Source organism: Camelina sativa, chromosome 9, assembly GCF_030686135.1.
Source record: "Camelina sativa cultivar CO46 ecotype springtype chromosome 9, ASM3068613v1".
NCBI lineage: Eukaryota > Viridiplantae > Streptophyta > Magnoliopsida > Brassicales > Brassicaceae > Camelina > Camelina sativa.
Window position 1 is genome coordinate 42038462 of NC_141888.1, and position 27022 is coordinate 42065483.

At 35.9% G+C, this 27022-nt stretch overlaps 6 protein-coding genes and 3 pseudogenes across 10 annotated transcripts; 4 read left to right on the plus strand and 5 right to left on the minus strand.

Moving 5' to 3' along the window:
• The first annotated feature begins 374 nt into the window (after positions 1-374).
• On the plus strand, positions 375-1126 carry LOC104714554 (UPF0540 protein At1g62060 pseudogene; annotated as a pseudogene). The gene has a single exon (XR_015566757.1). The product of XR_015566757.1 is annotated as a UPF0540 protein At1g62060 pseudogene (transcript).
• Positions 1127-2920: 1794 nt separating this feature from the next.
• LOC104716042 (UPF0540 protein At1g62220 pseudogene) lies at positions 2921-3573 on the plus strand (annotated as a pseudogene). The gene has a single exon (XR_015566758.1). The product of XR_015566758.1 is annotated as a UPF0540 protein At1g62220 pseudogene (transcript).
• Positions 3574-4982: 1409 nt separating this feature from the next.
• Positions 4983-5716, minus strand: LOC104714555 (UPF0540 protein At1g62060 pseudogene; annotated as a pseudogene). The gene has a single exon (XR_015566759.1). The product of XR_015566759.1 is annotated as a UPF0540 protein At1g62060 pseudogene (transcript).
• Positions 5717-8407: 2691 nt separating this feature from the next.
• Positions 8408-9191, minus strand: LOC104714556 (uncharacterized). The gene has a single exon (XM_010431959.3). The coding sequence runs from the start codon at positions 9021-9023 to the stop codon at positions 8589-8591; it is 435 nt and encodes a 144-aa protein (XP_010430261.2). The 5' UTR covers positions 9024-9191; the 3' UTR covers positions 8408-8588.
• Positions 9192-10271: 1080 nt separating this feature from the next.
• Positions 10272-11144, plus strand: LOC104714557 (uncharacterized). The gene has a single exon (XM_010431960.3). It carries the CDS (start codon positions 10377-10379, stop codon positions 11067-11069), a length of 693 nt encoding a protein of 230 aa, XP_010430262.1. The 5' UTR covers positions 10272-10376; the 3' UTR covers positions 11070-11144.
• Positions 11145-11474: 330 nt separating this feature from the next.
• Positions 11475-13476, minus strand: LOC104714559 (uncharacterized). 2 transcript variants are annotated; one of them, XM_019229764.2, is made up of 8 exons: positions 13356-13476; positions 13185-13277; positions 12845-13070; positions 12628-12744; positions 12384-12542; positions 12111-12283; positions 11860-11965; positions 11475-11746 (listed from the first exon to the last, which is right to left on the minus strand). In XM_019229764.2, exons 3-8 carry the CDS (start codon positions 13034-13036, stop codon positions 11717-11719), a joined length of 777 nt encoding a protein of 258 aa, XP_019085309.1. In that variant the 5' UTR covers positions 13037-13070; positions 13185-13277; positions 13356-13476; the 3' UTR covers positions 11475-11716. The 2 variants fall into 2 exon arrangements, with proteins under 2 accessions (XP_019085309.1, XP_010430264.1); XM_010431962.3 differs by lacking the exon at positions 13185-13277 and having other exon boundaries at positions 13356-13444.
• Positions 13477-13665: 189 nt separating this feature from the next.
• LOC104714558 (pentatricopeptide repeat-containing protein At1g62260, mitochondrial) lies at positions 13666-15654 on the minus strand. Its single transcript, XM_010431961.3, has one exon. It carries the CDS (start codon positions 15652-15654, stop codon positions 13717-13719), a length of 1938 nt encoding a protein of 645 aa, XP_010430263.1. The 3' UTR covers positions 13666-13716.
• A 1504-nt stretch (positions 15655-17158) lies between these two features.
• Positions 17159-19075, minus strand: LOC104714560 (S-type anion channel SLAH4). The gene is made up of 3 exons (XM_010431965.3): positions 18899-19075; positions 17574-18444; positions 17159-17497 (listed from the first exon to the last, which is right to left on the minus strand). The coding sequence occupies exons 2-3, from the start codon at positions 18402-18404 to the stop codon at positions 17228-17230; spliced, it is 1101 nt and encodes a 366-aa protein (XP_010430267.2). The 5' UTR covers positions 18405-18444; positions 18899-19075; the 3' UTR covers positions 17159-17227.
• Positions 19076-20136: 1061 nt separating this feature from the next.
• Positions 20137-26098, plus strand: LOC109126614 (putative F-box/kelch-repeat protein At1g62270). Its single transcript, XM_019230318.1, has 3 exons — positions 20137-20539; positions 22155-22177; positions 25439-26098. Exons 1-3 carry the CDS (start codon positions 20137-20139, stop codon positions 26096-26098), a joined length of 1086 nt encoding a protein of 361 aa, XP_019085863.1.
• Positions 26099-27022: the final 924 nt, after the last annotated feature.

The following is a 27022-nucleotide window of genomic DNA, read 5'->3' on the forward strand; positions in this document are numbered from 1 at the left end:
CTGTGGATAAATAAAATATTACACGAGAGTATACTTGAGATGATTGAAAAAGAATAGATCATTCTACATTTTTATGATCTTAGATGTTATAATTATTTATTTAATTCTTTACAGAAAAAGCATGACTCTGCAGATTTTAACAAACAAACAAATAATATCGGATATCACAATCTATCCATAATACTAGTACCTAGCTGGTTAGAAAAAAGTGCGATTGATTTTGGCAAAAGGTGCTAAGATAGTATCACGTTGACATCTTGTTATATGACTATTAGTTGTAATTTCGCTAGCTCAATTAATTATGTAGTTTTCTTGTAAGAAATGCACATGCATCCTAATAAATGCATGCGTATCGAGTGTGTGTATATATATAGGGGCTATGATTTGGGAACAAGAACACAACACAACTCGCCACAAACAACAACACACAATTTCATCAAACAAAAAATACAAAAATGAAAGCCACAAAGCTTTCTGTGCTTCTCGTGATTGGCATTTTGTTTGCCATTGTCACGGCAAGGCAGGTTGAAGAAGTCTCCAAAGAGAACAAATTAGGCACTTCTGCTCCGAAAACTGCTACCAAAGGTATTGGAGCTGAGCTTGCTGTTGATGCCCAAACTGATAGCACCACTTCGGGAAGTAGCTTTTCCAGTGCTACTCAGAGTCCCAAAGGTCCAATCGCCTCTTCAGGCGGATTTGGCTTCACAAGTACCAGGGGAAATGTCTCTGCTCGGGGTCGCAACGCAGACGCTTCTTCTACCAGTGGTTCTAGCGCTCAAGGAAATTCTGCAGCTGCAGCGGATCGCAAAGGTGCTGCTGCTCGTGGAGACGGTTCCTCAGGTTCCGCTTCCACTGCGACGGGCCGCACCACTGACAAGAAGAAGAAGAAGAAGAAGAAGAAGTGCGGCAAAGACAAAAAACGATGTGATTGAGCGTGAGGTGATCTCATCATGCTTATTGCTCAAACCTATCTTATAATATATACTAAAAACTCACAATCTCTTTTGTATTCATAAATAAAACCAGAGATTGTCACCTTAAATTATTATGAGTTTATGATACGCTACTCGTTCTGTGTAATGGCTTTTTTTATATAAATTAAACAAATGCAACAATTACGACCTCATATTAATCTTCTTTGAAATTTTATATATACACATATATAGTGCCGTGCCAGCCCATTTAATTAGAGGCCTAAGACCATATTTTAATTGCGTCCATTTTAATTTATAATTATAAGTGATTAAATTAATTTACAAATCATACTATAAATTAGATATTTGAATCTTGTTAAAAATATTTATCATTGATATAAATTAAGCGTACGTCGATGAGTTTACCTGATAAAGCTCAATCTTCATGTTACATAACATAAAAGACCTTAGTAGTTGATTTTTGATGGCTCAATCAACTACGAGAAAGACCTGATAAAGCTCAACTAAATTAGAACCCGTGCTAGAGCACAGGTTGAATCTTTTTATTTATATCATAATTTAGAATAAAATACGATTCCAAAGATCATGATTAATGCTAGATTAGGACATGAAAAACTTTTAAAATCAATCATGTAAATTATATTTTATTCTAAAATTATGATATAATAAAAAGAATTTCAATCCGTGCTCTAGCACGGCTCTAATCTAGCATTAAGGTTTAATTTTTAATTTCTGAATATGATCCCGAAGATCACGATTAATCTTGTTAAATTAGCGAGATTTGATTATTTTTTTATGATTAAGAGTATATTTTTATCCCTTAATAACTTTTTTATTGATGTGGTTTATCAATAAAATCTGTAGAAAATAAATTGGTGATATTGTGATTCTAGATATTTGAAACTATATACGTGATCTTCCGAAAATAAAGTTTGGAATATCCATGAACTATCAATTTGGAATAACCCATTTAAAATTTTCTGTTACAATTAAGGTTTTATTGGTTACAATTAATATATGGATTAATTTATAATTTATGTATAACCTATTTGTAACCATTTATTAAAATTATAAAATCTACCAAAACAATGTTGTGTACTTCCGTTTTATTATAAAGAGGATCAACTACGATAAAGTAGTTGATTTTGATGGCCGTACATTATTTGACTGATACAAGATACCGTGAAGCCCCATTATCACACAATATACCATCATGTTTATGTTTTACATCGGTACTTTTCTATATATATAAGTTATGGGTGAAAAAATTAGCTAATGGCCTTTTTTTTTTTTCAACTACTTATAAAGTTATAATGCTTTTAAGTATGTATTTCTCTTGCACGATATACAGGCGTGCGGCGTGCCCTAACAAATACATACGTACGTACCTATGGTATTTCGAGACACTAGGTTTCTATCTTGAATCTTTATAACAATATATTTTTGTTTATGATGTGTGGATAAGAATGGCGAATCTAGCCATTTATTTATAACATTATGTTTGTTTATGTTTATGTCAATGTTAGCTTAACCAAACTCGAAGGAATGTTCACAGAAAAAAAAAAAAAAAAAAGATACGGAAGTGGTCATGGATCGAGCTAGCTGTGGATATATATGTCTATGCTGTAGCTAGGAACATACTCCATTAGATACTATTTCTTTTTGCAATATTATACAAAAGAGTATTAATTACTCTATAGATAAGAAACTAATAATTATTTAAAAAAAACTTTTAAAAAAAAATTATAGCATTGTTTAGATATCGCATTTATAAGCTGGTTAGATAAAATCGAGATTGATTTTGACAAGAGGTGTTAAGATAGTATTATACTACCATGTTGACATCTTAGTATGACTATTAGTTGTAATTTTACTAATCCATTTAAGCATGTATATTTCTTGTAAGAAAAGCTCACGTATCCAAATAAATACAAATATATCGTGTGTGTGTGTATATATATAGAGGCTATATATGATTTGGGAAGAAGAACACAAACACACAGTAAATTTAATACAAAACCTATAGTAAATTTAAAAGATGAATGCCACAAAAGTTTTATGTGCTTCTCGTGATTGGCGTTCTGTTTGTCATTGTCACCGCAAGGCCGGTCGAAAAAGTCTCCAAAGAGACTAAATTAGGGACATCTATGTCAAAAACTGCTAGCAAAGGCATTGGAGCTGAGCTTTCTGTTGTGGCCGGAACTAGAAGCGACAGTAGTGGCTTTAGCTATGCTAGTGCGACTAGGAGTCCCAGAGGTCCACGCGCCGATTCATACGGAAGTGGCTACACAGGTACCAGCGGAGCTGTCTCTGCTCAGGGTCGCAACGCAGACGCTGCTTCTACCAGTGGTTCTGGCGCTCAAGGCGGCGCTGCAGCTGCAGCGGATCGCAAAGGTGGTGCTGCCCGTGGAGACGGTTCTGCAAATTCCGGTTCGATTGTGAGTGGCCGCACCACTGACAAGAAGAAGAAGAAGAAGAAGAAGAAGAAGAAGAAGAAGGATGGCAAAGATAAAAAGAACTGAGCGTGAGGTGATCTCATCATGCTTATTGCTCAAACCTAGCTATCTTTATATATATATTCTAAAAACTCACAATCTCTTTTGTATTCATAAATAAAACCAGAGATTGTCACCTTTAATTGTTATCAAATTAATGCTACTTTTCTGTGTAATGGCTAATTTATAAATAAGAAAAATGCAATAATTACGACCACTAATCTTCTTAGATGTAAATATGCATGGTGCCGGTGCCAACACATTCGGATGCCTAAGACCATTTTCTAAAAATTGCGTCCCTTTTTAATTTATAGGTAAATCATTTTATTTACAAACCATATTGTTAAGATCATCTGAATCAGTTAATATATTTATCATTGAATGTGAATTATGTGAGTATGTGTTTATAATCAAATGGTTAAAATTACTAAGTTATACTAGTTTGGTAGAAAATAAAAATATTGAACACCTAATTTTGCTGAAAACAGCTTTTTATATACCAAACACATCATTTAAAAATTTGTAGAGTACAACAAATTTGTGTGAAAACAAAATTAAGTTATTAAATCCCTAATGAAAGAGTACGAAAATTAAATTATTTAGGAATTCATTTAATAAAAGGTTCAAATGATTATTGTAATCATTACACTATTTTAAAAATTTAAATCTATGAACACAAGGTAACAACATCACATGAATTCCCCCACAATAAACGGTTAACCAATTCAACCAAAAATGTGGCCTATAAGGCCATTGCCTATCCGGTAATAGATCTATCTTCTTGTCACTTGTATCTTCTATAGCCTATTATTCTGCTACAATGCCGTGTCATCTTTTGTTTCAGACAATGATCATCCTAAAGAAAGGCTACTTAGCCAAGTTCCACTTAGTGTTAATTGAACGTACCACTACCATTAATTCTCACGTCTATGACATAAATCACAGGGGCCAAGAGTACATGTAGAGATCAATCTTAAGTGATTAATTAGCCACATACCAGACGTTAGCACTGTCTTTAAACTCCTAGTTTGGTCTTTATGTCATACGATAAGCACGTCCTGTAACAAATGACTCAAAATCATTTATGTGTTCCATCTGACATGTTAAGAACATCATATGTCTCAAGTTTCTAGTTATGTGACAACATCTACTTCACCTTACCTAGCACTTCAATTTTGCAGAATCACCAAGTTCCTTTAGTTCTAGTCGCGTATATCGATCATTTGAATTAATCTCCTGTTTCAGTGATCTCATTTTTTTTTTCATGAATCAAATTCTTGCCTCGTCAGAGATCCATTTCAATTTAACTTACTTCTCCAGTCATTTCTTTCATGCTCAATGAATCGCTACCAGTTTTTATTTATTGATCAAATTTGGATGGAAGTAAGCTCAGTCGTAGAATTACTTAAATTAATGATCAGTAACTAATTTATATTTGTATCTCTTGATATTCATTCTAGATCAGTACTGAAAAGATCTTGGGCCTCTTATGTGTTGGCATGCATGGCACTATGCATGTGTATATAATAATTGTTAAAGAAGATTGATAATATAAGGTCGTAATTATTGCATCTGTTTATTTATAAGATAGACATTACACAGTGGCATTCGATAATAATTAAAGGTGACAATCTCTGGTTTTATTTATGAATACAAAAGAGATTGTGAGTTTTTAGTATATATATATAAGATAGGTTTGAGCAATAAGCATGATGAGATCACCTCACGCTCAGTCCTTTTTATCTTTGTCGTCCTTCTTCTTCTTCTTATAATACTTCTTCTTCTTGTCAGTGGTGCGTCCACTCGCAGTGGAAGCTGAAGCTGCAGAACCGGCTCCACGGGCAGCAGCACCATTTTGATTTGCTGCAGCTGCAGCATTGCCTTGAGCGTTAGAACCACTGGAAGAAGCAGCGTTTGCGTTGCGACCCTGAGCAGAGACAGCTCCGCTGGTAGTTGTGGAGCCAGTTCCGCTCGAAAAAGCGCTTGGGCCTTTGGGACTCTTACTAACACTGGCAAAGCCAGTTCCCGTAGAGGCGCTATCAGTTCGGACATCAACAGAAAGCTCAGCTCCAATACCTTTGGTAGCAGTTTTCGGAGCAGAAGTGCCTAATTTGTTCTCTTTGGAGACTTCTTCAACCTGCCTTGCGGTGACAATGGCAAACAAAATGCCAATCACGAGAAGCACATAAAACTTTGTGGCGTTCATTTTATGTATTTTTGTTTGATGAAATTGTATGTTGTGTTCTTCTAACCAAATCATAGCCTCTATATATACACACACTCGATACGCATGCATTTATTAGGATACGTGAAAATTTCTTACAAGAAATATATACATGCTTAAATGCATTAGTCAAATTACAACTACCGGTCATACCAAGATGTCAGCATGATACTACAATATCTCAGCACCCTCTTGCTAAAATCAATCGCAGTTTTTTCTAACCAAGTATTATGGATAGATCGCGATATCCAATACATTTTTTTTTTGCTATAATCTTCGGAGTCATACTTTTCGTAAATAAAACACAATATATATATATATATATATATATATATATATATATATATTTTATGAAAAGAGAATATATCTGAAAAAAGTAAAAGTAAAAATAAACATACATCTATATATATAAAATTAACCTTGCTCACTCCTGGTGCTGCCACATCAGCCACTCCCTCAATTTAATAAGCCCAATTTTTTGATACAACCCACTAAACTATTCCTATTCTTTTGTTTCATGTTTCTTTAAAAGCCCAGGTTACTAATTAAATAATAAAATAATTAAAAGATTACCTACAACCACATATAATAATACCAAATAACAATCCAACGACAAAATGAAAAATAATTTTAATTAAGCACAAGTAACGAGTAAAGTGAGACAACAACTATTACTATACAAATTTAACTTCTAATTCTATATTTTTTTTAAACAAAAAAAGATCATGATGATTTAAATTTATTAAAAATAAAAAATTGACTACATTATACTAGCTGAAAAAAACGTACAGAAAAAAAAATTAACAAAAGAGCAAAAAAAAACATACAAACAACATAAGCAGACAAAAAGAGTAAAAATAACGCCCTCATCTAACTTCCGCGCGTAGCGCGGATCAAATGCTAGTTACATATAAAATCAAAATTAAAATAGTTTTTTTCTTGTGCTTTCAATAGTCTTAATAATACATTACAATAGTTTCAAGAGAATATACATTATACTCTCGTATAATTTCTTCTTTGTTCACAGCATTTACTCTACCGAGTTTGAATTTGGGTGATGAATACAATCCGTTACGATACATACAAGATCATTGGAAAGGTCACCCTAATGAAAATTTTCTTATGAACTAAATGAATAAATGGAATAGTAAAATTGAACTTTGGGAAGGTTTGCCAAGTGTTAGCTATGGTATAACCGAAACGAATAAAACATATAAACACGTGCTATGCAAGGACGAATAAATTTTTTTGTCTTATTATATAATAAAGTATTTTATTAGTTTATTAGAAATGTCAATATATTAAAAATTTTGTAGCGGTTTTGTTTGTTTTTAATTTTTATCATGTTTTTAAATTGAGAAAACCGAACCGAAAGAACCAAGTTATTTGGTTTTCGGCACGAATCTGAGAGATAGCGTGAACCCATCGACAAAAATAATTAGCAATTTCGGTTTTTAGTTCGGTTCGGTTCGGCAAAGGTATAATCGAACGGTTTTTAGTTCGGTTCTCTTCCAATCATCACCTATCTTAGATAATCTGCCGTAGATAAGCCGACGATGAGTTCTGCCATTGATGAGCTGCAGAAAGACACGGAACAAAGATAAAAAAAAATTAAATAAAACGTTAGGTTTATCTGCGTTTAATCAAAAAGAGTCTTAGTTTTTTTGGGCCTATGTAATAAAAAATGGTTAATGTAATTTGATTGAACTGTGAGGCCTGGCCCAAACATTGTTAAAGTCCACGTTCTACTTATATTATTTGAGGATGAGTCACCCTAGTTAAAAGTTAAAATGATAGGTCCTCGACGTCGGATATATATGCCATAAAATGTTTAACCAAAAACAGTTGTGTTATTACTTTTCAAACTCGTTTTATTTAAAACTTTATCCCTTTTTGTAATCGAAGCATCAAGCATGTAATACTTTTATTCAAAAAAATTCTGTTAGACTTCTTGTTTGGTCTCAACGATGTTAGAGGTTCCGCTCCAAAAATTGGAGAATGTTTTCAAGCGACAACAACAGAGTAGTTTTCGTCAATGAATCAGCGGAATAAATTAACCGTTTAAAGGAAATCGAAGAATAGAGGTCGTTTATGTCATGGTGCAGATCGACTAAGCCATTGTGATTCTCTCCAGATCATCTGTGGGTAGTAATGAGGAAGTGTGTGTGAGTAGGGATGTTAAAAGTGGGTAAAAACCCAGTGGGTATAAATATTTATACGAAATAAATAAACAAATTATGAACAAAACTTGAGTTTTATTTAATATATAATAATAAATTTGGTTTTATCTATTTAAAACAAAACTCTTAAATATATTTGCTATTCTTTATTTAAATGATATAAATTATAAAATTTTGAAAATTGTTACAGATATAATAAAATACACAAAATACATAATATAAATCATATTTGGTACCAAAAAATTAAAGACAAAATTATATATAATATAAAATGCAAAATACATCACATAAGATAAATAATTCGGGTATTTACGGGTTTACCCACTAGAACCTAAAACCCATTTGAGTTTTCAAACTTGAGTTTTTTCTGGATAGACTTTTTTCGGGTTTAGACTAGGCTGGATTTTTTAACCCACGACAACATCCGTAAGTGTGAGTCAACGTAGACACTTTAAGTGTTGCAAACCCATATTGGCTGAGGAGAGAGTTGACCACAAAGCAAGAGCGCCTCGCTAGTTAAAGCTGAATTAACAATTTGATAAGTTATTACTATTTTCTGAGAACATTTAGGAAGATTATTAAAGTCGTAATAATTGTATTTTTTTAATTTAAAATTAGACATCACACACAAAGAGTAGCATTTATAATTAATATAGGTGTCGACAATCTCTAGTTTTATTTATGAATACAAAAGAGATTGTTGGGGTTGTATAGTACTGATGTATATATTTGCGAAGCTACGATCATGATCACCTCACGGTGGAGGCCCGGTACTGCCATATGCAACGGTGGTGCCACCTCCGGAACCGTCTCCACTGCCGGTGGCGCCATTAGGAGCTGCTGCAGCACGACCACGGCCTCGGCCGTAAGCAACACTTCTAGAATAAGCTTTTGCGTTGGGACCCTCCGCGATGACATATCCACTAGTAGTGCCGATGCCAGTTCCACTTCCTCTGCCTCTGGGACCTTTGGGATCCTTATTAGCAGCAGCGTTGCCATTGCCATAACCGGTAGCGCTGCTGTAAACAATAACAGTAAGCTCAGCTCCAACACCGTTGGTAGTGCTAGTATTGGGAATAGAGATGTTTAATTCGGTCTCTTTGGATCCTTCTTGGAGCTGCCTAATTGCACCAACACTCGAACACACAACTCCAATCAAGAGAAGTACAACAAACTTTATGGTATTCATCTTTGAATATTTCTCTCCTTTGTTTTATAATTACTGTCTTTTTTTTGTTTAGTGGGTTGTATACACCCACATTGTAGCCTCTATGTAATTATGTATACACTCTCTACATGTATTTATTAGGATATGAATTCATTTCTTACAAGAAAATTATAATAGTTAATATTTTAAGTCATAACTAATAGTCTTACCTATATGTCAAAGTAAACATGTTTACATTTTGCCAAGTACTTTTAATAAAATTTCTTGTGATTTATATTATGTGACTATCAAATATTTAATTAGTTATTTGTCTGACGTAAGAGTAAACCGGTGTCGTGAAATTGTAGATATGTATTGTAGAGACTTAATTGTAGATTAATTTAATTACAAACAACAATGGATTGCATTAACTCTTATGAATTGATATTTGAAAGGATACATATCTAAAATATACATTTTTTTCCTTACTTTTCATAAGTACCATAAACTAATTTCACTAAACAATTATCTTTGAAAATTTCTCAAATGATTTGTATATCTCTTAATGATATTGTTTATGTTATAAATATGCCACGGTGATTTGCGTTGTCAAAAGCTTTGGTTAATTGTATGAAATTCTATATCCAGTTCTAGTATTTTACTTTGAAGAATATTTACTAATATCGAAATATGCATTTAGAAACATGTATAAAATTTTCAGAGACATGATTTATCCAAATTAAAAATATTTGTTTACAAACATCCAATATACGATAGATTGCCCTCGAACGTGACTATTATATATGGACGTTTGAATCCATTGATCATGTATATAAGTATAACTACACATTTTAGGCTAAAAATCAATAAATCTATCCAAGCATGCTTAGTTCTATCGATATTACAAGTTCTACATATGAGAAAAGACTAATCTTAGCTCAGATAATTGTGCGGATCTAAAGCTCAGATCGCTGATTAGCATAACAAAACTTTCATATCGACATGCACACTATTTTCCAGATATAATTACGATATCATAAGGTTTACTAAAATATCTTATTTGAGAACATTACGTAAAAAACATGAATACTACTGCAGTCGTCATTTTATCACCATAAGATGTTGAAATTGTCGATTATGTCAAGGTTAAATGTATTCAAGTAATTCAGCTAACCAATTAACTTCATATCTCTTTCGCATTTATTCATTTTTTTTTTTTCGCATTTATTAATTTCTTTGTAACAAACACAAACACGTATATATATTCAACATGTAATTGTATGTATGTGTGTGACGGTATATATATAGCCAATGGTGCTGTAGAATTCACAAGTAAAACAAAGAAGACAAAAAAAATACATTTCAGAAACCCAAATATATAAAGAAACAAGAAAGATGGAAATCACCAAGTTGCTTGTGGTGGTTCTAGTAGGAGTTGTGTGTGCCAATGCCGCAATGCATCTCCCTGAATATACCAAATTCATGGACAAACAATTATTAGAAGATGAGCCTGATTGTGCCGCTGGTGGGGGTGGAGGTGGCGGAGGAGGAGCTACTGTCGAAGGTGGTACGGACAATGGAACCAACGATAGAGCAAACGGCAACGGAGATGCGAATGGAAACGGGAATGGGAATGGACGTGCCGACTGTCCCGGAGGCGTAGAAGTTGGAGGTGGCGGTGGTGGTGGAGGCGGAGGTGGAGCCGGTGGCGGTTCTGGCGGTAGTACTGGAAGTTACTTTAACGGAAACGGTAGCGGTATGGGTTATGGTAGCGGTAATGGTAGTGTCAGTAGCACTGGCGAGTATTCGGCAAGCGGAGGTGGTGGCGGCGGTGGTGAAGGTAGTGGCGGTGGCGGTGGCGGTGATGGTAGTAGTGGTAGCAGCAGCGGAAGCGGAAGTGGTAGTGGCAGCGGAAGTGGAACCGCTATGGGCCCTGGTGTATACATAAGTGTAAGTGGTAGTGGCGGCGGTGGCGGTGGCGGCGGCGGCGGTGGCGGAGGTGGAGGCGGTGGTGGTATTGGTGCTAGTGGAAGCGGCAGTGGTAGTGGCAGCGGTAGCGGTAGCGGAAGCGTCACTGTCCATTCTTAACGTTTAAATGGTGTCTAGTCTTATGTGTGTGCGTGTCCTTATCGTAAGCTTCTATTTATAACATTCTTATTATCATTGGGTGATCATCTCTTTAATATCATGCTCGTGATGTGTAATGTTTCGTTTTTACAGTTATATTCTTACATATCCATAGTTAAATAACTTTTGAAAAACATAAAAATGCAAAAGAAAGAAATAAACAAGTTTCTGGATGCCAAAAAGTTGCGTAATTGAATTCTTAAAACGTTAAATTATGAAGAAAAAAATACAGTACACTGTTTAACTGTTGTGTGTTTTTCTTTTCATGTCAAATCACAAAGTTTGGGCAATTTGGCTTGTATCTTTTTGGTCAATTTACAAAGGTTGTTTTCTCTATAGACGCAATGGTATATCTGAATTCAGATCTAACAAAATTGAAATAAATATTTTCTAAGTGAAGTAGAACATCATGTTTAGAGCGGGAGAGAGAGAGAGAGAAATTACAATATCGTAAATCTGAGGTTTAACTATATGAAGTATCCTACAACAATTTACATATCGATTTTGATAAAACGATATAAAATTTTGGCGAAAAGAAGATTCCAAGAACAAAATAAAGATATATATACCTTATCACTTAAACTATTGCAATATGCAGAACATCATATTTAAACCCGTGGCCATTGAGGACTCACGACCTACATAAACAAAGAATCGATTTCAAAAGATGTTTTGACTCTTGAAGCAACATGAGGCGAATTCAAAATAACAAGTCATTTAAGAAAGACAACAATGAGACTAGGTGACTAACCTCGAGGGTGCTGAAGACCAGCCGCATTCGGCTGGCCACAACCGATGGCTCCTCTGTTTGTCCCGTAACAGCCATCTGCTCTAACTGAAGAGTCTTCACCGGCAGCCTGCACTCACCCGATGGTTCGATGATGGCAATTTCATTAAATACACATAAATTTTACAATCTTTATAAACATTTCATTTGTTGAGTGGATAAAATAAAATAAAAAAACAGAACCGAAACGAAGCCGAATAGAATATTGATCTTACCATGCCATTCCTCTAATATAGTATGCATTGGCTATAACTGCGCAAAAGCCTCTCCATTTGGTTAGAATTTCATCTGAAACCGAAGGAGTCGATGACCATCTCACAACCGTTGGTTGTGGCGTACACAAGATCGTGATGAATACAATGCTAAGCCACAATATGCATTCGTCTACCTGTGAAATTAAAACTGTCAGCTCAAATTGATAAGGGAGAGCTAAAATTAATACAACTTAGCTCATATTGTTAACTGATGATATCACAAGTTCATAGTACCTCGGACAGCGAAATCTTGGATTTAGTCTGTGTGCTTCCATGGTAACTCTCCAGTCGTCCGATCTCTAAGCCAGATTCTTTCATAGCAATTAGTTCTTTTCTCAAATCTTCATCTGTGCAGCCGAGCGCGTATGCATTCACACCAGCCGAAATGAATTCCTTAAGAATACACAAAATAAAAAATGAATGATGATGATGGAGAATAATGCAAGACTGAGCAAGAAAAAAAAAAGGAAGTAGTTACTTTTAAGGTTTCTCCTTCACCGCGTTCAATCACGGTCCTGTAACGTCTTAAAAGACTTATAGCTATGTTACGTGATGAACGGTACTCATCATCCGAGTTGTTGCGGGAGCGACATATCTAGATGGAAATCAAAAAAACAAAAAGCTCAGAGTCTCTATAATATATATATGGATGTAAGAATTGTAATCAAGAGACAGAAACTTTCAAAATCACTAACCATCCATTTCCTTGGATGATGAATTTGGCCTTTTGGTGAGAAAGATGAATGATGACACTCTACATTGCTCCAAGGAACTCTTGATTTTGGAGAGACAGAAGAGCTAATCAAAGGACCAAAAACCGTGGTTTTGAAATCGCAGAAAGGAAAATGGAATTTGTTGATAGTTCCCGAAGGATACGCAGCTAACATTTCTTAACCATATCAATGAAGAAAATGCCCTAATCTGCCCATGAAACAAAAACAGAGAAAAGCAACTCCATTAAAGCAAAAGACAGAAGCTTCAAGGAATGTTGTATAAGATAGATCCTAAGCTCCAGTAACAAATTCAGATTCAAACCCTAATCCCATCTCAAGACACTTTAAGAGGTCAGAAGCTCCATCTTGCAAACCAAGAATCTCCTAATCATTAGCAGGATCAGTTGCACAAGACCTACTCATTACATAATTACGATCATATAAACCTCATCTAAGGTTAAAAGGTGAGATTTGAACTGAAAAAAAAACTTACCCTTTTGAGAAACCCAGATTCAGATATGAGAAATTTGGGTTTTTAAACGCCGGTGAAGACTCAGATAAGCAGCAGCTATATAGATACACGTGTGCAGGTGAATTTGAAGCCACCAATAAATTGAATGGCTGAAAAACATCAAAAATAAAAAAGGGAGACTAGTTAAATGAACATTATCTTTCACGAAATTGACATTGTAATCAATTTAATACACTATTAAATTAGTGCAATTTGATGAAAAAGAAATGAGAAAATAGAGAACCATCAAGAGTACCTTATCAGTTTCTATCTCAATTCTGAATCCCTATCATTTTTATGTTTTTGCGAAGGAAGCTTTTTTTTTTTTGTTTATGTGGAGGCGTCAAACCCAACTTGATCCTGTTTCCTTCTTGATTCTTTTACTTTCCATCTTCATTCTCACTTGAGAAGCTTCGTCCCACAGTCCCATGTCCGCGTACATGTTGTACAACAGTACATAAGGTGTTGAGCTCTCTGGTTCGAGTCTCGACATTGCTTCAGCTGCAACATGTGCGAGCCCTACATTGTTATAAATCCTACAAGCATCTAATAACGCACCCCACACCGTCTTGTCTGGCTCAAAAGGCATACTCTTTATCACATCCATGGCCTCTTCAAACTGCCCTTGTCCACTGATTACATTGACCAGGGAAGAGTAATGTTCCATCTGCGGCTCGATATTGTACTCACTCATCATAGACACAAACTGTGCTTTAGCCTCATCAACAAGTCCCGCGTGAGCACAAGCATTCAGAACCGAGACGAATGTTATGTGAGAAGGATGTATCCTGTTGCTTTTCATTAACCAGAACAGATTCAAGGCCTCTAAGGCATTACCATGGAAAGCATACCCTCCTATCATAGCATTCCATGTGATTACTTCTCTTTTGAGTTTCATGTCATCAAAGATTCTCCTCGACTCCATTAGTTCGCCGCATCTCGAATACATAGTGATAAGCGCATTGTGAACTGGCACGTCAGGGATCACAGTCTTCAGAACGATTTGGTGCATCTGCATCCCCAAGCGTAGATTCACAAGCCCGGTTGATACACTGAGAAGAGAAGTTAGAGTATGCGGATCAGGCTTCTCTCCTTCAATGTTCATCCGGATAAACACATCAACAGCTTCTTTGTAGTCCTTGTTTTTCTCGTAAGCTGCTATAATCGTGTTCCACGATACTGTAGTTTTCACTGGCGTTTTTTCAAAGTAATGACGAGCGAGCTCTACATTGCCAACACTAGCATAACCAGAGACCATCATGTTCCACGAGTGTGTATCAGGGTTTGACATTTCTGAAAACAAATCAAACGCCTCTTCCATCCTAGACACATGTACGTATCCATCAATCATAGTGTTCCAAGAAATCGTATCACGGCCTTTCATCTGATCAAATAACAACCGTGCAGACACCACATCACCCACTTTCAAGTAAGCTTTGATCATGGAGTTCCAAGATACAACATTTCTACGGAATCTGTCTCTAAACTCACCTCCATGATCATCAGGAATCTGATCAAACAGACGTCGAGCTGCTTCTACTTGTCCTCTCTGCCCATATCCAACAATCAAAGTATTATAAGCATAAACCAAATCTTCCTTTCCTGAATCTATACTCCCATATTGACCCAAAACCCAAGCAGCTTCTTCAAGTCTCTCGTTTTTAATAAGACCAGCCACAAGTGCACATAAAGAAGACGAATCCTTCTCAGGCATTCTCCGAAACAACTCAACCGCGCGATTCACTTCACCGTTGTGACAAAACCCAGTGATCATAGCACTCCAAGACACACCATTTCTCTCAGGCATTCTCTCAAATAACAAGAAAGCTTCACTTACCTTCCTGTTCTTAGCATAACCACTAATCATTGTGTTCCAAGAAAAAGAATCCCTTGAAGGCATTTCATCGAACAGCTTCCTTGCTTCCTCAAGAAACCTAATCCCACCGCATGAAACGTAACCCGAAATCATCGCGTTCCAAGTCACAACATCTCTCTTTGGCATTTCGTCGAACAGTTTCCGTGCTTTATTCATTTCCCGCCTTTTCACATACCCGCTTATCATCGTGTTCCATGTCACCGTGTTCCTCGCCTTCAATTTCTCGAAAATCTCTCTAGCTTCGGCGATGTAACCCGATCTTATCATCTGGTTTAACTCCTTGTTCGTCGCTCGAAAACCCAAACTTGACGAAACTGAAGTAGAAGAGAAAGAGTTTGCACATATATCACATGATGGTTGATACACCTTCCTCAATATCAACAATGCACTTCGTGATCGGATCATCGTCGTCTCGTCGCCGGCGAATTGCAACGATCGAAAAACTAAAAAAAAAAAATAGGCTCTGCCTTTGAAATTGAGGAAGGTCTTAAGTTGAACCGGGCAAAATTGGTTTAGGTTGATGTATTGAAATTATTTGATTTATCATGTTTAAACCGGAAATAATTCGGTACATTCCCGGTTAACAGAGTAATTGAATCGGGGTTGATTTTTCAATTCAAACTGTAGTTGCAAGTTCTTATTTCTATCCCATATATGTAACGTTACATTATTTGTCTTTTTTAGTAATCTAATATTTTGGCCTACACACCTGAAAAATGTTATAAAAAAAAAAGGTGTAAAAATGTTAAGCAGAGGAATAAATTCTTTCAGGTGTAAAAAACATAAATACGAATTTCTTTTTTGCTGTCCAAATAAAAAATAATTTTTTTTCTCCAGAAATCATTTCATACAAATTTAATTTAAAATATTATCTGCAAAACCTTAAACAAAAATATTAAAGAAGACAAAACCATTTATTTATAATAGTATTATTTATAAAACCTTAAATCTTTAAAAGTTTAAATAACATGAATAGAAAAGTTTTTTTTTTAAAGAAAAAAAAGTATGGTTCAAAAAAAAAAAAGTTAAATTTAAGTGTATAATGCATATTGGACCTAGAACACCTCTTACAGACCACAAAGAATGTGGACCGGATGTTGTATCCGGTTTGCTTACACAACTTAAAATTCAACGCTAAAAAACCAAAACAAAACCAAAAAAAAACAAAAAAATAATCCGTATAAACAATAAAAGTCTAAAAACCCGAAAAAACAAACGTTTTAAAAAGCTGAAGAAACAAAAACGCTATAACGTTTAAAAAAAATTAATACTTTCCAACAGTCGGGCCTTCAGAAAAGCCCACTACTGTGTGGATGCTTTGAAAGCAAAATGGACTAGCTTATATTTATAGGAGTTATGGGTTAGTATCTGTTTATTATATTTCCGATGTGGGACTTGGTAAAACGTATTGGGCTTTTATTTCCGATGGGCCTTCTGGTTAATTATTAAAACGTATTGGGCTTTATTTATCCGATCAAAGAGGCTTTATGGCGGCGATGAAGATATGGCGGCAGACTGTGTGGAATACGGTGGATGCTTTGTAACCTTTGTTTGATGTGAGAGACAACGACCACGGAAGAGCATTGAAATAAAAGTTGCTGTCACTTGAAGTTGCAGAACTTACAAAAATTACAGAACACAGAGAAAGACACTCTGCATCATATGCTCTGTGTTAACACAACACATATAAAACCCATTTTGATCAATTTTTAACACAGCCATCATCAATTGGCGAACAAGTCAGTGCAGATCTCTCCATAGAATCTAGTAACAAGATCAAGGAAGATAGGGTTATTCAGATTATTCCAATAATAGAGAAGCTCTTCCATGTCCATCAAGTCATCAAACTGAAGGGTTATTCAGATTATTCCAATAATTGAAGATAGGGTTCGATTTTCAATTCAAACTGTAGTTGCAAGTTCTTTATTTCGATCCCATATATGAATGAAAAAGTTACATTATTTTAGCATACGATTTTTTATTTGTCTTTTGGACCAGTAGCAGACCAGAGAACAGGGTCACGTCTGAGTAATCTTTTGCTGTTTGCTGCTGTCAGTAACATTACACCGAGGAAGATCAAAACTGAGATGGATGAGATCATAAACATCAAGACAGAAGCGAGACGATCGTTCACCTCTTGCGCGTACTGAACTGTGTCTAAAGCGAGAAAAGTGAGAGGGAATGAGTAAGCCCACCACGCGACATTGAATCTTTTTATCGACTTCTTTAAAAGATTTGGCCTACACACCTGAAAGTATCAACAAAAAAAGGTGTAAAAATGTATTGTCATACTGTTTTTTCTGATTCTTGGTGTATAAACTTACCAGGGATACGAAGATGAAGAGAGAAAGAAAGAACAACATCTTCGCTATAGTGTCAAAGGTTCCACAAATAGAGTTCCAAGCTAGACTAGCAGTGGCTGGTGCAGCGAAAAACAAGAAAAAAACTGGTCTCAACGTGGTTGGGAAATTGTTTCCACCTGGTAAGCGTTGATAAAGTGTAACAAAGATAACTAAATAGTGAACCATCCCAAGTGAGAACAAGCATAGAGCACACTCTTTCCAACCCATCTCTGCTGCTCCCCTCGCAGCCACTAGGTTCGCGATTACGGATACTTGGCTTGCCGGGTTTGCCATTATCGACAAAAACCTTTTCTCTGTTGTGAACCATTGGCCGTACAGCTTTGTGTCTAGGGTCAACACTGGAACAACAAAGATCCAAAATAGTGTCTGATACAAAACATTGCGTGGTTCTATCATAGGAGCTGATTGAAGCAATAGAAGGCATGATATGGACGGAGCATAAAGATAGTTCACTCCAATATAGTGGACAAACTCCTCCTTCACCAAGTCAAATAAGAAAACACACTTGAAGGCATACAGAAAACAGAGTGATACTTGTGTTGTAAGAGCTAGGTACCACATGAGATAGTGCACCACAGACGGCAGTTCGCTATGCGAATTGACCATTATCTTCCACAGCAATGCTTGGCTACATAGAGAAAGACTTATCCTGAAATATCCCGCATGGAGAGTACTCAAAACAGACATCAGGACAATGGGTTCAGCATCAGCCAGTTTTATCTTCTTTTTCTTGTTGATGCTTGATCTTGGGGTATCAATCTTGATATGAATTTCTTGGCTAGGAATTTCCATATCGGTAATTAGATCTTATTTTGCTCTTCGTTGCCCTAATCTAAAGAAAGAGTCATGTACATATGCATTAGACAGAGAAATCAAAGATACTTGTAGTGAAGGATAGGAGGTAAGTTCAATAACTTGTATAGTACATTACATATTAATATTTTTTGTTTAATTTTTTTTTTTCTTTTGACATCAACACTTTTTTTAATTTTATGAAGCAACATGTTTAAAGCTTCATGGGAAACATAAACTGTTTCAACTGATTATTTTTATAAAACAAATTAAAGAAAATCTGGCACACAAACAAAAAAAAGCAAGGAAAGAAGATTTTGACCTCCAATATATTACAAATTTCATACTTTATGTTATATATATATAGTTTTTTCTTATAATTGCTAGCATTATAATTTCTATTAACTGATTTATAACTACTTTAAGTAATAACTCTCTAAACTTCACACAAAACACAAAATAGTAATATAGAAGTAAATATAATTTGAATAAACCTGGGATATACGGTAGCGAAACGATTTTAAATTGCTTAAACACTGTCGCCCAGTGTCAACACGCGGATCGCGGTATACTAGTGTCGACTCTGTCGAACGGATTGTTTTCTGATTCTGAGTTGTCGCCTTAGATCCCCGTTTCATCTAAAACCAACGTTGACCTCTTTAGCCCTTCTCAATAAGGCTTTGAGTGAAGCTTCCTTATATAAAGAATTCATGCGAATCCTAGCATCCCTTTTCGTTACGTCACAACGGCGCAACATATGGGGGCACACACACATATTATATACAATTCTTATATCAAATATTTAGAAAATCTATATGACCAAAATACTTTAAATATGTCGTTGTTTGTTGTGCTGCATGCTTTATATGTTGACAAAAAGTTGGAAAAAAAAAAAACAAAATTATAAAGCAAAGGCATATGACTATTGATTAATTTTTAAGCTAGACTGATAGATCAGTAATTCAAAATCTGATTATATATGGCTCATATTGGGCACCATTCTTGGGGAAACTTTATTTTTAGTTTTGGTAAGAAAGATTCCAAAAGAAAGATATTTTCCTATAAAATATTCATATGCATGGTAAATGGAAGACGATGATAAACTATATATTTTTTCAAACAAGTTGTAAACGAATATTCCAACTATCTATTAAAATTTGTTTGTTTCAACTTTCAACCCGATTCGTTTCTTTGTTATTATTGGTCACACCAACAAAACAATTCAAACTCTCTTAACCACTTGAAAGAGTGGTACCAATCAGAAATCCTAAAGTCGCTCACTTGATTGCGACCTGCGAGGCGGCATAAAAGCCGTGTGAGAGTTAGCGTTTCCCTTGAAAGGATTTTTTTTTAAGACTCAATAATTATATGGGCTATTTTGAACGTAGAAGATTTTAGTTTGATTCAATTATGATTAGTGTTGCTAAACAATATACCCAAACAAGCTTTATTAAGGACTACTGTTTACGTTTTAAATTGACGGAAAAAACTTTCCTAACACATTGGATTTCGATGAGCCTTGGACCTCACGAATTATAAAACCCTAGGCTTTAACCTTTTTAACTAAAATTTTGAGAGAAAGAAATAGAAAAAAAATAAACTTAGGAAAAAAAAACAAGAAGAGTACATATGACGTTTGACGAGGCAGGTCAATTATCCTTAAAGTCAGAACCCTAGCTTATAATTGCATCCCTTTTACATAGCTCCTCTTCTTCCTTGGGAGATTACATTAATGATGAGCTTAAAATCTTCTTCCTTGTCCAGTCTTCCATTCGATTTGGTAGAGGAGATACTTGCTAGGGTTTCTGCTTCATCTCTAAAACGACTACGGACTACATGCAAACAGTGGAACGTTTTACTCAGTGATCAGAGATTCACCAATAAGCACTTTGATAAAGCAGAAAAACAGTTTCGGGTTGCCATGTTGAGGAGACGTACGGTTTGTTCAATGAGCCTAAATCTGTTTGGACTCCACGACAATATTGATCCATCTATAGAGGTTAAATTTAACTTAATGATGGCCTTTGTATTTGAAGTCTTTCACTGTAGTGGCTTATTGCTATGCAAAACGGGGGATGATAGACTCTTGGTTTGGAACCCGTGTATGGGTCAACCCAAATGGATCAAAACCAATAATGATAACGATGGTAACTATATATAGGTACATATTACGAAGAAGACGATGAGAAAGTTTGTTACGGTTTGAAAATATCTTTCTCATTTCCTCAAAAACTAAAATGTATATGTACAAGAGCATATATACACATATCAATTAGACCGTATACTAAGCTATACAATACAATCTCCGGTTAAGTTAATTCAATAACTAAACCACACTAAACCAAGTCTCTATCTCCAATAGGCCCCCTCAAGATGTGCACTGAAATATATTTTGAAGGCTCATCTTGGATTTCAGATGCTCAAATTGACAAGGAAACAACGGTTTAGTGAGAATGTCCGCTACTTGGTCCTCTGTATTAACATGTAACAGCTTCAGAAGACCATTATCCAAGCGTTCCCGAACTGTATGACAATCGATCTCAATATGTTTAGTCCTTTCGTGAAACACCGGATTTGTAGCTATATAGACTGCTGCAGTACTATCAGAGAATAAGATAGGTACTGAAACAGAGTAAACTCGGAGATCACGCAGCAAAATACTTAACCACACTAGCTCACAAGAAGCTAAGGCTAGAGCCCGATATTCTGCTTCTGCCGAGGAACGAGACACAGTAGGTTGTTTCATTGATCGCCAAGAAATCAAAGAATCACCAAGGAACATAGAGAAACCTGTTGTCGATCTTCGACTGTCCTTACAACCTCCATAATCTGAATCTGCAAACCCTTTAAGAGTAAGATCATCAGTCGCCGAATAGAAAAGGCCTTGACCAACAGTTCCTTTTATGTACTGCAGAACTTGAGTGACTGCAGCGAGATGAGAAGTTCGTGGTGCAGAAGAGTATTGGCAGAGTTTATTCACTGCAAAAGTAATGTCTGGCCTTGTAATGGTCAGATACATCAACTTCCCCACAATTCTTCTATACTGCTCCTTATCAGCAAGTAGCTTACCTCCCTCTTTATACAACTTCAGGTTGGGAATCATCGGAACAGAAACAGGCTTGCAACCTAGCATTCCTGTAGAAGACAACAGCTCCAAAGCATATTTACGTTGGCAAATAAATATACCTGTTGAATTTCGAGCAATCTCAAGTCCCAAAAAATATTTCAATTGACCCAAAACTCTGAGTTTAAACTGTTTCTGCAGTGCCTGTGTGAGCTAGGTTGCCTCAATGTCAGAAGTACTTGCGATGACAATATCATCTACATACACCAAGACTGTAACAAACTCATTCCCACAAGGTTTTACAAACAATGTGTGATCTCCAGCACCTTTCAGAAAACCCAACGCTATTAAGGATGCAGAAAATCTCTTATACCACTGTCGTGATGCTTGTTTTAGACCGTAGATAGATCTTTTGAGCTTACATACAGCATTCTTCGGTAAAGTAATTCCTTTTCGTTCTGCATATCCTTCTGGTATCTTCATGTAAATCTCCTCCTCTAACTCACCATTAAGAAAAGCATTCGATACATCAAGTTGTGTCAAAGTCCATTTCTTTGATGCAGGCACTTTGAGTAACAACTTGATAGTGGCCATTTTTGCAACAGGAGAAAAGGTTTCTGTATAATCTAACCCTTCCTTCTGAGTATATCCTTTAGCCACCAACCTAGCTTTATATCTCTCCAGACTTCCATCTGCCAAAAATTTCAAAGTGAAAACCCATTTACACCCTACAGCCTTTTTTCCTGGAGGTAGTGTAGTAACATCCCAAGTGTTTGTCAATTCCATTGCACCAATCTCTTTATCAACTGCTTCACACCATTCTTTTGATTCCCGTGCCTCAAAGTAATTAGAAGGAATAGGAATATTTGTGTTATTATTGATGTATAAGAGATGAGAAGGTGAAATTTTGGAATATGAAAGAGAAGAAGAAATGGGATATTGAATATCAGAATCAACAGAGTAACAATGATAGTCTTGAAGATGAGCAGGTGATTTCTTTGCTCTTTTAGAAGAAATTTGTGGTGAGAGATCAGAAATTTGTGATGGAAGAGGATAAAAAGAATTACCTGAAGACACAGGATCAATCGATGTAAAGAACTCCAAAGACTCATTATACTCTAGATCTTTAGCCATTGGAAATACCTCTTCATGAAAAATAACATTCCTCGATATGAAAATGTTATTACTCTCCAAATCCAGAAGTTTGTAACCTTTGTAACCTGCAGGGTATCCCAAAAACAAGCAAGCTTTAGACCTTGGCTGAAATTTTGTTCTCTGTTTTGGTGAAGTCGAACCATAACATAAACAACCAAATGTCCTTAGCTGATCATATGTAGGACTCTTGCCAGTGAGAACTTCATAAGGTGTTTTATTTGAGAGAAGCTGAGATGGAGTCCTGTTTATGAGAAACACCGCTGTCAACACTGAATCCCCCCAAAACTTAAGAGGAAGCTTCGACTGGAACATGAGTGCACGAGCAACATTCAAAATATGTTGGTGCTTCCTTTCAACTACAGAATTCTGCTCTGGTGTCTCTGGACAAGAATGAAACGACTGAATGCCCTTTTCTTGAAAAAACTTTGTAAAACTCAACTCAGGTGCATTATCTGATCTGACTGCTTTTATTCTGACATTATACTGATTTTCAACAAGATTCACAAACCCTGGGAAGACTGTAAGAACCTCTGATTTTGTCTTTAACAAATAAACCCAAGTTGCTCTTGAATGGTCATCTACAATTGTCAGAAAATACCGAAATCCTTCAATTGTCTCGACTGAAAAGGGTCCCCAAATATCCATATGTAATAATTCAAAGTTTGAATTACAAATATTGTTCGGAGAAGGATAAGAAAGCTTTCTCTGTTTAGCAAGATGACAAACATGACAATAAGCAAGTCCTTTATTCTTATGTCTAGTAGTGCCTAAAGACTCAGAAATGACATCCAATCTGCTGAATGAAGGATGCCCTAGTCTCTTGTGCCACATACTGACATCTACGACAGCATTAACTGATATTTGAGAATCTTCAACTTCCAACACATAGAGATTAGCCACTCTTCTACCCTTCCCAATTGTCAACTCCCTGGTATGATCCTGAATTTCACAAGAAGAAGGATCAAATATAACTCTGGAACCAAGATCTGTAGTTAGAGAGCTGATACTGATGAGATTCAATCTGAATTCAGGAATAAACAACACATTCTTGAGAGAAATATGTTTGTTAATTCTAACTGTTCCAACACCACTAATCTTTACTGTTGGACCAGCTGGCAAGTTCACACAACTCACAATAGTAGTATCAATAGTCGAGAAAAGGCTCCTATCATGAGATACATGATGAGTTGCTCCAGAATCTATCACCCAGGTTTGTGGTGAGATAGTGTTCTTGGAGACATTTAAGATACCAACAAAACAGTAGGTAGATGGTGAAAAAGAAATACCAGTATACTCAGGCTTAGGTGAGGATGAACTAGCTTCAGGATTCGATGAGTTAAGAGTTGCTTGAGTCTGCAATTGTGAGCTAAAAAGTGCTATAAACTGCTGAATTTGATCCTTACTCAAATTCCCAATCATATTTTCCATAGTAGGAGATTCAGTAGTAGACTGAGAAGTGGTCAAAGACACTTGAGCTGCTACAGGACGCGGCTTAGTAGGTTTATCAAAGACTTTTCCCTTTGGAGTAAAACCTGGAGGAAAACCGTGCTTCTTGTAGCATCTTTCTGCTATATGACCAGCCCGATTACAAAAAGAACAAATAGGTCGTCCTTTATTTGGACCATTCTGGACATAGCAAACAGTTGAATCTGGACCAGAATAAGATTCAACCTCCGATACTTGGAATGCCGCAGTAGGAGTGACAGTCACATTTGAGAATCCCTTCTGACTATCATCTTGATCAAGAATATTATAAACTTCAGCTAAGGATGGGAGCACCTTCTTCATGATGATCTGTCTCCTGATTATAGCATAAGACTCATTCAATCCAGCAAGAAATTTGACTATTTTAGCTCTCTCTGCCTTCAATTGCAAACGAGCAGCTTTTCCACATACACATGGTTCATCAACCTCTTCTGTACTCTCCAAACTACTCCACAGTGTCTTCAATTTCGTGTAATAAGCCATTAACGACATAGATCCTTGGCGGAGATCTTGAATCTCTTGAGTGAGATTGAAAGTCCTTGGCAGATTACTCATATGAAAATGACTATATAGATCACGCCAAATATCAGAAGCATCTTTCAGTCTAAGAATGCTACGATATATCTCTGGTGATACTGGATTCAACAACCAAGATTTCACCATACTATTGCAACAAGACCATAGGGGAAAACTCTGATCCGATTCATTTGGACGAGTTAAACTACCATCTATGAATCCTAGTTTCCTTTTTGAATCTAAAGCAATACGCATAGCAGCTTCCCAATCATCATAATTCATTCCATCTAAGCGAATAGCAACGAGAATCAAACCTGGATGATCGGCACTATGCATAGAGAACGGAGATGGCGTCGGAACCAAAGATATCGGTGGTGTGATGGCTCGCGGGGCTCCAGAAGCTCTAGATCTGGCAACTGGAGGAGAATCCGGAGGAGATTCAACAACACCGGTGGATCGCGACGACTTTCGAACAGCGGAACTCGTTCCTGACTTCGATCGAGTGGATTTTCGTGTGGCTTGAGCTACGGTCACCATTGTAGCTTGATGAATTGAGCTCAAAAAACGAAGAATCAGATCGCAATCAATGGAGAATTGAGCTCGATGGCTCTGATACCATATTACGAAGAAGACGATGAGAAAGTTTGTTACGGTTTGAAAATATCTTTCTCATTTCCTCAAAAACTAAAATGTATCTATACAAGAGCATATATACACATATCAATTAGACCGTATACTAAGCTATACAATACAATCTCCGGTTAAGTTAATTCAATAACTAAACCACACTAAACCAAGTCTCTATCTCCAATAGTACGCTCTCGGATACGAAAACAACAAATCGTGCTACAACTACAAAATCTTGAAGTATGATCTTGATGAAACTTTTGATTTGGAAATCTACGAGTTTAATTCTAATTCATGGAGGGTTCTTGATAGCGTCACACCAGACTTCACAATCGCACGAAAGGCCAATGGCGTGTCCATAATGGGAAACTCTTACTGGATTGCTTCACATATAGAAGAAGAATATTTAATTGACGATTTCTTGATAAGTTTTGACTTTACAACAGAGAGATTTGGTCCACGTGTGTGCCTTCCTTGTTCTTATTGTGATACTATCTCCTTATCTTGTGTAAGAGAAGATCGGCTGTCAGTGTTCTTTCAGGACAGCGATACATCAAAGATGGAGATATGGATGACAAATAATATCACTCAGACCAAAGCCATGTCTTGGAGCCCTTTTTTTAAGATTGATTTGAACACTCATCGGTTTGGAACTGATGTGAGTTTTTTCATCGACGAGGAGAATAAAGTGATCGTGTGTTGTGATGAGGACGAGGACGAAGACGATGACATGAACGATTTTGTATACATCATTGGAGAGGATCAATATTGGAGAAAAGTGGATATTGGACAAAAATCAAACTGGCCACGTATCTTCAGTTATGCTCCAAGTTTGCTTCAAATTTAGTTTAAATAACTTTGATATAATTTCTAGAATCTCCTATTTTGTTCCCTTTTCTTTTCTTCCGCATGATGTCCTTCGACTGTTTACTACTGAACTGTGACTTTTTATTTGGTAATTTTCTTTGCTAATTAACATTTACAGATAATTATCAACTCTTTAAACTCTAAAACTTACATTCAATGTAGAATCATTTATGTTGATAGGAATAGTTCCTAAGGTAATTGAGCTCAACCGCACTAGTCAAGTGTTCTCTTGATGTAGTGATGAAAATGCTTCAAAAATGGTTAGACAGAGCACTTTCGATCAGAGAAATCGATCGCTTCCTCTGTTCTGGCTTGTGTTCAGTTCAACAAAGTTGATAGGTCGATTATAGACAATTTTTCTCCAACCAGATTCATCTCTAAATAAATAAAAAATTAATCACTTCCACAAGTTATTGTAGTCAGACTAATAATCCACAAAGAACATTATTGAAGAAACTATAACCAAAGTGAATGCTTATTCGGAGATGTCAAAGTCCATACATATAAAATTTATCAAATGGGCTTTTATGATTAATTGATGCTAGGTTGTTAGTATGGGAATTATTTACTGTTTTTCGATTAGTCTCACTAATTAATTCACTACTTAATTTCGTCTTACTTTATTTATTATATAATCTCATAACTAGGTGATACCCGTGCTACAGCACAAGATTATATATTTTGTTAGTTACTTATTATATAATCTCATAATGTGATTGTTTGGTCTTTGTTTCACAAAGATATATACCATTTGATCATGGTAGAGTAGACATTAGGTTTTAATTTGCTAAAGATCAATACAACCCACATAATAATGATTCTTTCGTTTCTGTAATATCAATATAATACAATCATATGTAAAACGTATAATATGATTATTTAATTTCCAAGCGTAAAATTGGCT

Coding starts and splice junctions, on each gene's coding strand:
- LOC104714556 (XM_010431959.3), bottom strand. CDS start 9,023: ATGAATACCATAAAGTTTGTTGTACTTCTCTTGATTGGAGTTGTGTGT.
- LOC104714557 (XM_010431960.3), top strand. CDS start 10,377: ATGGAAATCACCAAGTTGCTTGTGGTGGTTCTAGTAGGAGTTGTGTGT.
- LOC104714559 (XM_019229764.2), bottom strand. CDS start 13,036: ATGTTAGCTGCGTATCCTTCGGGAACTATCAACAAATTCCATTTTCCT. Junction 12,543..12,627: donor GTGAAGGAGAAACCTTAAAA/GTAACTACTTCC, acceptor TGTATTCTTAAG/GAATTCATTTCGGCTGGTGT. Junction 11,966..12,110: donor TATATTAGAGGAATGGCATG/GTAAGATCAATA, acceptor GGGTGAGTGCAG/GCTGCCGGTGAAGACTCTTC.
- LOC104714558 (XM_010431961.3), bottom strand. CDS start 15,654: ATGATCCGATCACGAAGTGCATTGTTGATATTGAGGAAGGTGTATCAA.
- LOC104714560 (XM_010431965.3), bottom strand. CDS start 18,404: ATGGAAATTCCTAGCCAAGAAATTCATATCAAGATTGATACCCCAAGA. Junction 17,498..17,573: donor TCTTCATCTTCGTATCCCTG/GTAAGTTTATAC, acceptor TGATACTTTCAG/GTGTGTAGGCCAAATCTTTT.
- LOC109126614 (XM_019230318.1), top strand. CDS start 20,137: ATGATGAGCTTAAAATCTTCTTCCTTGTCCAGTCTTCCATTCGATTTG. Junction 20,540..22,154: donor CAAATGGATCAAAACCAATA/ATGATAACGATG, acceptor ATCTCTCCAGAC/TTCCATCTGCCAAAAATTTC. Junction 22,178..25,438: donor CATCTGCCAAAAATTTCAAA/GTGAAAACCCAT, acceptor TATCTCCAATAG/TACGCTCTCGGATACGAAAA.